Here is a 12,110-nt window from a genome sequence, read left to right on the forward strand (position 1 = left end):
CCACTATTTCATTATTGATTTTATGTCTTGATATATCCATTGATATAAATAACATATGAAAATCCTCTACTATTATTGTATTACCATCACTTTCTCTTTTTATGTACTTTTTTGTGTCTCTTTATTTGCTTTATATATTTAGGTGCTCTTCTCTTACAAGCATAGATATTTACAAGTATCATATATTATTGGCTTGATCCATTTATCATTATGTAAGGTACTTCTTTGACTCTTGTTATAATCTTGGTTTCAAAGTCTCATTTTTCTGATACAAGTATTGCTATTACAGTGTAACAACATCCCTCAAGGAGATCAGTAAGTCACTTGGTGGCAAGTTGGCTAATATGAACCTCTGCTGCTGTGAGAGGGCAGAAATTCATTTTGACTAGAATCAACATAGTCTAGGTATGAATTATCTTTCCTATCGGAAAGGCCTCAGGAAACAACTCTCTGAGCCTGGTAGAATGGTGCATAACATTGCACTGGACCAAGAAACCTAGTTTTCAATATAGATAGTGTGGTATTGGGCAGTGGTTGGTAAAATAATTCTACTGTATTGTTGGGAAGTAGCTTTAGTTCAGTGATGCAGGGACGTCAGAGTAAGACTAGTCAAGAAAACAGACAAGCAAGTTTATTATGCTCTGTAATAGAGCTGGCCCTGACTTAGTGTCAGAAGACCCCAGATATTTGGGAAAAGTTCCTTTTTATGGGGCGTGAAAGGGGTTTTAAGGAGGGGGATTGTCACGCAAACAAGTGTTGATTGACAGGTTGGCAACGATTCAAGCTAATTTCTACTGCACATGCTCTTTCCCAGAAGTCTCTCTGATTGCCCACCAGAGGGGGATAAACTGCAATGCAGATGTATTTTAATGACTTTATAATGAGGAAAAAAGTTACTTCAGGAGACCTCAGGAGCATGCCCAGTTGGACTGTAGATTGTGGAATGTCTCTGTTGTTTTACTCCTGCTAGGGGTTTTCTCATTGGTGGAAGCTATCTGTAGTCTCAATTCTCTAGTCTCAACTTCTCTGTGGTTATCCTGACCTCGTTTATCACTACTGGCTTAATGAATTGATGAAATGGACATTTCAGATTTGCATGGACAAATGGATATTTGCATTCTCCAGAAATCAGTGATCGTTTTATGTTGCCATGCTCTCCATAGGTTAAATACTAGGGCGTAAGGTCATCCCCAATTGACCTTCTTGGGGAATTCGTGTTCTATTTTCCCAAGTCCCTGATCTGTGTGAGTTTACCTGTCTTGGTTCTCAGAGAGAAACTGCTCTTACCAGGGAATGTACCAACAATTCTATTATATGTAAAGTTATAGCTGTCACTCAGTCACTTTGAATTCCTGTTTTCAAGAGTCCACCAGGAAAGGCAAGGAGTCATAGGCATATAAGTGTAATTGACCCTGATTATCAGAAAGAGGCAAGGCTGTTGTAATGGGGCAGAAAAATATGTTTGATATTCAGTGATACATAGGCATCTCTTAGTATTCCCTTGCTCAATTAGCAGTAAATAAACAAATGTAACAACCATGGCCTGAAAAGGGCATGGTGATGAGGGCCCAGATTCCACAGGAATCATCAGATTCTGGATCATCCCACCATGTTATTCACCTGGCATAACAGAGTTGAAGGGTATCAAGAGGAGGGAGAAGATAGATATTGGGGTGGTATTGCAACTTCAGCAGTTGGAACTGTAGGCATCCTTTTAATCTTCATCTTGTAAGATTCTCCTTGAGAAGGAAAGACCCCACTCCTGGTGGAGATTTCCCAAAAATTTATTATAAGAAATAAGTATTTCTGAACAGTACAAGTGGTTGCCTGTCATGGATCTGTGGTTCCCAGCCCAGATACCACCTATTTATTTACACAGCAGTAAGAGTGCCAGTAGCTGATAGCTCTAAACGGAGTTCCTCTCTAGGAAATATCCTTATGTGAAAACAATAGTCTGATGAAAGTCTTATATATTTTCCTTGGGAAAGCCTACATCCAGTGACTGTTCAATGAAAATTATAAATTCCAGCTCCCTGCTTCAAGGCAAGGAAACTCTGCAGGGACATTGCAAACCTTCCCTTCCTCATGGGACTAGTTCCATGCCTTGGCTATTATAAATAATGCTGCTATATGTGTGGGGATGCAAGTATCTTTTTGAGTTAGTGTTTTCATCCCCTTTGGACGATGCTATAGTATTAAAACAATATGGTTCTGGCATAAAAACAGGCATACATACTGATGGAAGAGAATCAAGAAATCAGAAATGAACCCAAGCATATACAATGAACAGATATTTGTCAGGCAAGACAAGAACACTCAGTGGAGAAAGTATAGTCTCTTCAATAAATGGTGCTGGGCTAATTGGATAATCACATGTAAAAGAGTGAAACTGGACCCCTATCTCACACCACTCGCAATTAACTCAAAATGGATTAAAGACCTAAATGTAAGACCTGAAACCATGAAACTCTAAAGGAAACATAAGAATAATGTCACAGGTCTTGGTAATGATTTTTTGGATATGACATTTAAGGCACATGCAACAAAATAAAAAATATAAGCAGGACTACATTGAGCTAAAAGCTTCATGCAGTGAAATAGGCCACCAAAAAAATGAAAAGACAACCCATGGAATCGGAAAAATATTTGCAAACCAACTCTCTGAAAAGGGATTAATATCTAAATAATAAGTCATATAACTTAAAAGCAAAAAACCATATAACCCAATTTAAAAATAGGCAAATGACCTGAATAAACATTTTTCCAAAGCAGATCTCTGCAAGGCCAACGGGTACATGAAAAGATGCACAGTATCATAGTCATTAAGGAAATGCAAATGAAAACCAAAATGAGAGATCATCTTATGTCTGTTAGAATGCCCATGACCAAAAAAACAAGAAATGACAAATGCTGGCATGCATGTGGCAAAAACAGAACCCTTGTGCACCACTGGGAGGATTATTTACTGGTGCAGTCACTATAGAAAACAGTGTGGAGGATCCTCAAAAAATTAAAAATAGAACTACCATTTAATCCAGCAATTCCTCTTCTGAAAGTATATCCAAACATAGTAAAAATACTTAATATTTCAAAGTATGAGATTTTTGCTGAGGAAAACCATCAAAAATAATGGGTAATATTTGGTAGGTGGTATATATGAAAAGTCTTGCTTGATTCTTAGCAGGTAATAATTCTCAGTAAATTATTTTTTTTCTTTTATATTTGTACATGCCTAAGTGACCAAAAAGATTTTTGTTTAATTATATATAGAATTTTTCCTGTTGTCTCCATTATATATGTTTGAACAGAATTTCTAGCTTTCCTATGAATATACCAGTAATCTGCATTAGAAGCAGTACTGGTTGCTGGTATTCCTAATAACAAGCAAGAGAAATAATATGAAAGAGGGAAGAAAAACCTTTATTTAATTAAAATGTTTCAGAATTACAGTGTCATTCATGATGGACAACTATTCAAGCTACATAAAAACATACAAATCCATGGATAGTTTAATATAAATTATATCATTTTCAGCTACAGATTGGTAAATCCCCATTACACAGATACACTATTTCAGAGAACTTGAGAAAAATTGACTAAAACTAAATATAACGTTCTTGATCAGAGAATACCTGTTCTCCATGAATTGATATTTAAACATAATTTTTAAATGAATTCTATATCAAGAAGTGAATTGAAATATATAGTTACTTCTGTCACATGGTGTTGCTTGAGAAGGGATTAATATTTGAGAACTTGGAATATGCCGGAGTTTCTAAATTTATGCTGTGGGATTCCAGAAATTTGCTAGCAGAGGTAAATGGAGGTGACTTTCATATATATTGAATTATATTCCTAGAATAGTTGGATTTGTTGAAAATTGTAACTATGCGCTGAAACAAATGGTTACTATTATAACTAACTATATCCTGACACAATTTGTGACCTCAGTGGTCATTATTTAGTTCACTCCTGTGAGAAGCTAGTAGCTTAGATTTTAAAATACATGTCCATTTTGAACTTATTTGGCTTATACACTAGCATGCTTTAGTAATTAATATTTGCATACCAAGTGGCCATTTCCACTTTCTCAGCATTCTCTGGTTTTGAAAAATGTGTAAACAAATTAAAATCAATTTTCCACAGATGTTTTGTTTCAGTATTTACAATATCTTCTTTATAATTTTTTTCATAACATTTATTACTACCTTATTTCTTAGACTATAAATAAAAGGGTTTAATAAAGGAATTACTACAGTATAAAAAACAGAAATGAGTATATCTTTATCCCCTTCTTTAACTGAACTTGGTCGAATGTACATGGAGAGAAGAGAGCCATAGAATATTGAGACAGAGAGAAAGTGGGATGCACAAGTAGATAAGGCTTTGCCTCTCCCCGCTTTGGATTTCATTAGAAAAATTATGAAAAGGATGAAAATATAAGATATTATAACTATTGTGATAGTGAAAGTTTGAAATGACCCTGAGAAAATAAATATCATCAATTCATTGATATAAGGGTCAACACAGGAGAGTCTGTATAATGGAAGAACATCACAAAAGAAGTGATTGATTTGATGAGACCCACAGAAAGTTAACCTAAACAGAAACCCTACCTGAATCATGGAATGCAGGCTTCCAGCTATGTAGGCCCCTGTGGTCATGTGAAGGCAGAGTTTCTTTGACATCATGGTGTGGTACTGCAGTGGCCTACATATGACCACATAGCGATCATAGGCCATTGCAGCCAGGAGAACACTATCTGTAGTTTCAGCAAGGCAGAGAAAGTAAAACTGTGCCATGCATTCCTTGAGGGAAATCATTCTGTCCTTAGAAAAGAAGTTCTGTAACATCTTTGGGGTAATGGCACAGGAACAACAGGAATCCATCAGTGCAAGGTTACCCAGAAAGATGTACATTGGCGTGTGAAGACGACGCTCCATGTAAATCAATGCCACGAGGCCAAGATTCCCCACCATGGTGATCAGATAGATGGTAAGGAACACCAAAAACAGAATGGTCTTTAGCTCTGGGTGATCTGAAAATCCTATGAGGACAAATTCCGTTGTAGTAGAGTCAGAATGGTTATTCTCAATCATATCCGCCATGTCTGTTGAGATAGGAATTTTGGAGATACAGGATTCTAGAGTGTGTACAATTTTCATTTCAAATTTTTCATTTTACAAAGAGATGAGATTCTTCTTCAACTTTACTGTCTCTGAGATTCAGGTACACAAACTCCTAGGGTATATTCATTTCCATGACATGTTAGTTTTATGATCTTAACTCTAATTTTTAGTACCCCCACAAATGATTTGATAATCTAGGGAGGATACTTGCAGTGGAGAAGGCTTGTCTTTATGAATGTATGCATGAACAATGTACACATTTAGTGTATCTTATTTATATCAGTGTTGACAAATAATTTCAAAATCTGTTTTGTGCTAAAGACCCCTAAAAATAAATTAATTTTAAATTTAATATATTTAATATCCGATTAATGTTTTTTAACAAAGGAGAAAAGATTGTAAATTGGGGAAGGATAGTCTCTTAAAATGGTGTTGACAAAGCAATACAGCCACATGCCAAAGAATGAAACTGGATTCAAACCTCTACTATACACAAAATGAATTCAGAATGAAATAAAGACTTGAATGTTAGACCCGAAACCATAAAACTCCTGGAAGGAACAAAGTGGGTGAGCTCCTTGACATTGGTCTTGACAATGATTTTTTTGGGTTGATACCAAAAGGAAAGGTAACAAAAGTAAAAAAAACCTAGTGGAACTACATCAAACTAAAAAGTGTCTCACAGCAAAGGAAACTATCAACAAAATGAAAAGTCAGCTATGGAATGGAAGACAGTATTTGCAAATCAAATACCTGATGATAAAAGATTAGTATTCAAAATATATGAAGAACTCATACAACTCAATAGCAAAGAAGCAATCTGATTTAAAAAATGGGAATGGAACTGAACAGACATTTTTCTAGAGAAGACATACAGCTGGCCAATAAACACATGAAAAGATGGTCAATATTTCTAATTAGCAGGAAAGTGCAAAACACAACTCATACCTGTTAGATTGGCCACAATCAGAAAGACAAACATGACAAGTGTTGTGAGGACATGGAAAAAGGGAACCCTTGTGCATTGTTGGTGGGAATGTAAATTGGTATAGCTAATATGGAAAATAGTATGGAGATTCCTCAAAAAATTAAAAATAGAAGTACCACATGAGCCAGTATTTCCACTTCTGGATATAAATATACAAAAGAAATGAAAATAGTATCTTGAAAAGATACAAGCACTCCCTTGCACACTGCAGCATTATTCATAATAGGCACGCTATGGAAGCTACTTAAGTACCCATCAAAAGACAAAAGCATAAAGAAGATGTGATATATATACACACACATGAACACACATATATATGAGTGAATATTATTCAGCCATGAGAAAAAAGAAAATCCTGCTATTTGCAATATGGATGGATATTCTATACATACATACATATATATATATATATACACACACACACACACACACATACAATATATATGATGAACAGCAATAAACAATGAAGACATTACAGTAAGGGAGAGAAATGAGACAAAAACAAATACTGTATGTATTGCATATCATATAATATATCCTGTATGTATAACACACACACACACACACACACACACACGCACATATATATCATATGCCAACTTATATGTGAAATCTAAAAAGGCCAAACTCATCAAAACAGAGTGAAATGGTGATTACCAGGAATTGGGGGGGGATGCGGAATGAGGAGAGATGTTGTTTAAGGGTACAAATTTGTAAGCAATAGATAAGTTCTGGAGAACCAATGCACAGTGTAGTGAATATGGACAACAATATTGTATTATAATCATCAAAATTATTAGTGACTAGATTTTAATTATTTCTACCACACACGAAAAAATTGATAATTCTGTGATGTGATAGAGTGCTAACACTGCAATTGCACATCATATTACTATATGGAAATACTAAATATGTACATCTTAAACAGTGGTGTATATTAAAAATATTTCAATAAAATATAAATATATATTTTAATTTAAAAAATTTAAACATCTTTATCTGGATTGACTATTTGTTTCTGAAAAAATTATGTAAGATTTTCTGAAGTGTATCATGGTATATTAAGCTAATATATAAAAGTAAGATTGCCTGTATACTTTAGTTTTTCTAACACTAGAAAAATAGAAAACCCTTTAAACCTCAATATGATTTTGGAGACAAATTTTGTTTTCCTTAAAAATATTAGCTTCTATCATTATTTAGTTATCCATGAGGACGTAATGACTGATGTGTCTAATCATAAATTCTCTGGTCAAATGGATTTATTTTTCATAACCAAAACATCAAACTAAAGGCACTGGCTAGAAATTTCAAATATTCGTTTGTTTTAAAATAATAAATAAAAGCCAATTATTCAAGTAAGTTAGAAATTGCATTCTATATAAGTGCCTGAATTATTTAACAGAATTACCTATGTCCTTTCCTATGTATTTTGAAGTCTTACCTTATAATCAGAAATGACCAGTGTGAATTTCAACTGATTCTCATCTTAGTTTCCATAGCCTACGGTTTTGAGAAGAGCTACACAGATAAGTAAGAAGTTGAAATATAGCAATTGAAAAGTGTTTAGATAAATAAATATTTATAGATGCTAATATTAAAAGTAAAAATAAATTAGAGTACTTCCCATACCTAGATTTCACTGAGAAGTTTTAGAACACGTTATGTTTGCTGTATGGTATTAGGTCTCAGAGCATTTCAGAATATAAACCTTGATATCTAAAACATTTGGGATTAAAAGAATGAAAATCTGGGACACTATAATAGGTCAGAGTAAATAATTATGATTCTTAAAATGAAAGTTAAAACTTTCCATCAAATCCTGCAGGGATTTCTCTTCACTGACATCAGGGTATTTCTGTAGGGAGAGTCAGTCCCCAAAACATATAAACCATGTGACATTAATTAATATCCCCAATGCAACAATGAGGATAAGGCAAGTGACCTTCACTAAGGTCACTAAGGTCATTTGATGATTACCTTGCTCATTATTATGTAACCAAACTCATTTAAATTCTGTTTATTATTCTGTATAAATATAATTAAGCAGAAAGTCTCAGGTTGGCTTGACCTTACACTGGAGAAATTAAGATGGTTTATGAAAGATGATTAGGATTTGGAAGCAGACTAACAGGTGTTAAAGATTCAGGGTCTTCAACTATTTCCTTTATGGGTTGAATTTGTCCCCACATCTTATAAAACCCTCATTGGAAATTTTGATGATAATATTTGTTCCCACATATGAATTACTGAAATTATTCTCCTTTCTTTTCAGTTTACGCCAGCGGTCTTATCTTTCTTACCCTGTTTTTTTCCCTTTCATTCCACTAATCACTTCAGTATACTAAATATTTATTTGTTACTACTGTGTAATTGGCCACAGCCTTTCATGTACCACCCCATAGCATATAGGCTTAAGAGAGAAGGGATTTCCCTGTTATGTTCTTTCCTGTAATTCTAGCACCTGACCTGGCTCTCTGTAATGCTATAAATATTTGTCAAAACAATGAAATATATTATATTCCCCAGCTCAAAAATTTGTAATCTTTATTCATTAGTTTTTAAACCAAGTCCATTTTCCTTATTTTGGTACATCAGATGCTCCAAGTCTCTCTGTATCTTACCTATCACATTTCTTTCTCCTCTCATCTCAGGGCATTTGGCCATGTGCATTCCTACACTGCTCCTCTGCACACTTGCTTCAGATAATTTGCTCATAACGTTTGCCTCACCCAGAACCCTTCTTCTCCTTCTCTTTCTATTCCAATCCTACTCATTCTTGAGCTCAAATCTGATCTCTTCAATGAGGACTTTCCTAGGTCTTTTAAGTAGAATCGATTGTTCCTTTTCCTGATTTACATGATATGTAACTAATTTTATAACACAGTTGCCACTTTATCGAGTGATTTGTATGTCTCTTAATTGAAGAGTCTTAACTAAATATCTGTAAGTCACCAATCATCATACATCTTCTGGGAGCCTGACAACAACTGAGCTATATTCGCAATACATGGTATACTGGTTGCTAAAATTTCCATTCTGTTTCATCTTTATCAAGTACTCACAATGTACAGGGTTTTAGAAAAGATAGTGGATAAAAGAGCATGAGACATGAACATGGTGGGGATGAGAAGTTCTTAGTTTACATATGGCTCTTCACAAGAAGCTCATAATCTAGTAGGGAGAAAGGCACATTGCCAATTAGTGCACAATTTAGGCTGTGACATGAAAAAGTGCAACCATGTTATATAAAAATATATTGAAGGAAGTGGGTGGTGACCTGGGAAAAAAGATTTCAGTAGCAGTGTCATTTTACATGAACTTTGCAGGATAAGCAGGATTACAGTAAGTGAGGCACATGAGGAAAAGAAGTAACCTGAGGGAAGTATATGATGAAAGCCTGGATGTTTGAAAAAGCAAGACCTAGTAAAGTGGATAATAAACTATTGTGGTTGAATCTTACTCATACATGATCTGTGAGGCAAGTGCGGGTAATAGAAAGGGAATGGGGAATTAGATTTGAAATTGTTCTATTTGGTTCCTTCCCATTTAATTTTTCTGCTTCTGCCATTCACTTAAATTTCCCATCCAGTAAGGTCACAACCACCTCCAAAGAACATCTAATTAACAAAGCTGTGGAGTTCAGTACTATTGAAAGTCTTTCCTTCTAGCTTCATGATACTCACTGCTTCTATCTTCCTGAATGTTCCAAATCTTTATACTTAGACATGTTTCTCTTTACCCTTAATGATGCTTGTGTTCCCTTTAGTTTTAAATGTGACTGCTTTCTTCCTTTGTTTTAGAGTTTTCCCAGATTTTCTCATCTACTTTTGTTTTCAACTATCTTCCTTCTGCTGTTGGCTTCAATAGAGGACAGAATTCAACCATTTTTTGATGTGCATTCATATCAGTAAAATCATCTATCAGTGTATTTTCTAAATGCAAAGCCACTCACCTTTATTCATTTGCCACCCCAGAGTTGGCACAGTGGACACATGAATAAAATGCTGGAATGGAAGCATGTATATGCCTAATAGGACAAACTACAACTTTTTAAGGTTAATCTAATCTAGTTGGAATTCCTACCAATGCCTGACTTGCCCAAAATAGAGACCACTGTGGAGTTCCCAGTATGGCAACATGTCTGTAGGAGACCAGTGAGACACTTGGTGGCAAGTTGGCTATTTTGAACCTCTTCTACCTTAAAGGGGGCAGAAATTCATCTTGACTGGAATCAGCATAGCCTAGGTATGGGTTATCTTTCCTATCTATCTACAAGGCTCTGGGAAGCACTATGTGAGCCTGGCAGAGTGGTGCATAACATTGCATTGGACCAAGAAATCTTGTTCACTCTAAAGGAGGTGTGGTACTGGACAGTGATAAATATGCTGGTTCTATCTTATTTAATATCACCCAGAAGTTCTGGCTTAATAAATTGATGAAATGGTCTTTTGAAGGTGTAACTGAAGTTTCAGTATTCCAGGGTGCTCCACCAGAAATCAGTAACCATTATATGAAGCCAAATCCTCTGCAGATTGAATACCTGGATCCAGAACCACTCAAGTGACCTGCATAGGGAATTTGCACTCTGTATCTCCAAATTTCTGAGTTGTATGGGCTTAGAGGCCCCTGGGCTCAAAGAGGAAGTACTCTAACCATAGAATGCAACAAGAATTCTATTTACATTAAGCTACAGCTGCCACCAGGTTCTTTGGTTTCCTTCCTCCAAAAGGCCACCAGCAAGGGAAGTAGTCCACAGGGATTACCATGGTAACTGACTCTCTCTTACCAGGAAGAGACAGAGCATTTGTAATGCAATAGGACAGGAAAAGTAGGTTTGACATTCAGGTGGTCTATAGGCATGTTAGTAATCCCCTGATAAATTTGAGAGTAAATAAATATGGAAAAACACTTTTTATCAAAAATTCAAAAACCAAAACAGAGATGGAAAACAGAAATATATAAGATGAATACTGACAGAAGGTAGAAAAATATTTGGAGAAAACCACATAGTCATTTTAGAAATTAAGATTAAATTACAAGATTCTCAAGGAGTAAAGATTGTTTTATCTGTAAAAGGATTATTTAAGAGAGCAATGGAAATGACTAAGAATGAAAGTGAAAGAAAAAAGTAGAAGATTTAGAGAGAGTATGACAATATGGAAAATTAGCAAGGGTGATAAACAAACATAAAATAGGAGTCCCTGGAAAGGAAAAATAATAATGGAACAGAAATAATTCTTAAAATTATAATCCAAGGAAAAATTTTGGGAGACAGTAGACTTTTAACATAAATATTTAAATGTATTTGTGATAATTGAATCAGCAAATGATTCCAAGATATATCCTAGTAAAAGTATTAGATATAAAGTTAAAGAAAATTACCTATACCTCCATATAGAAAGACAACCTAACTTCCAAAGAAAGGAAATAAGATTGGCTTCTTAATAACAACATATATAAAACAAGATAACTGGATCAGTATTTCCAGTACACTCAAAGAAAAAATGAGCTGAGGATTTTATATCTTGTTAATCTATATTGGCCAATTAATACCTGTAGAAAGAATTAGGGGAATAGAAAATTGCTATGAGAATACACAGATATCTATATTGTGTGTGTGTATGTGTGTGTGTGTATAAAATATATAATTGCTGTAGGCAAAATCCACTGGTGGAAAAAACCTTAAGGAGACCAGGATATTTTATAAATCTTAAATATCTTTCCCAAATAGCAATTAATTCATTATTGGGTGGTATTAATATATTTCCACAGATTCCTTGATTCTCCTCTGACCAGGAGATGGAACATAGTTACTCTTCCCTTGAGTGTATGTAGCCTGTACATAATAACTTAATTCTAATGAATGGAGAAAAGGGAAAAATAGTTAATTTTACAGTGGAAAACCCCACTTTTTTATGATCAAGGTAAGCATCACCAGTAATAAGTCATGTTAATATCACATACCCCCTGATTCGATACTATGAGAAGGA

The 12,110-nt window shown here is 34.7% G+C and overlaps 1 protein-coding gene across 1 annotated transcript; it reads right to left on the minus strand.

The window, feature by feature from the left end:
- Positions 1 to 4,163: 4,163 nt before the first annotated feature.
- Positions 4,164 to 5,204, minus strand: LOC118970526 (olfactory receptor 5K1-like). The gene has a single exon (XM_037008346.2). The coding sequence runs from the start codon at positions 5,163 to 5,165 to the stop codon at positions 4,164 to 4,166; it is 1,002 nt and encodes a 333-aa protein (XP_036864241.2). The 5' UTR covers positions 5,166 to 5,204.
- Positions 5,205 to 12,110: the final 6,906 nt, after the last annotated feature.

The sequence above is a fragment of the Manis javanica genome, chromosome 3 (genome assembly GCF_040802235.1).
Source record: "Manis javanica isolate MJ-LG chromosome 3, MJ_LKY, whole genome shotgun sequence".
In the NCBI taxonomy this organism is placed as follows: domain Eukaryota; kingdom Metazoa; phylum Chordata; class Mammalia; order Pholidota; family Manidae; genus Manis; species Manis javanica.

What these genes read in the sequence shown, in the direction of transcription:
- LOC118970526 (XM_037008346.2), bottom strand. Translation starts at nt 5,165, where the DNA reads ATGAAAATTGTACACACTCTAGAATCCTGTATCTCCAAAATTCCTATC.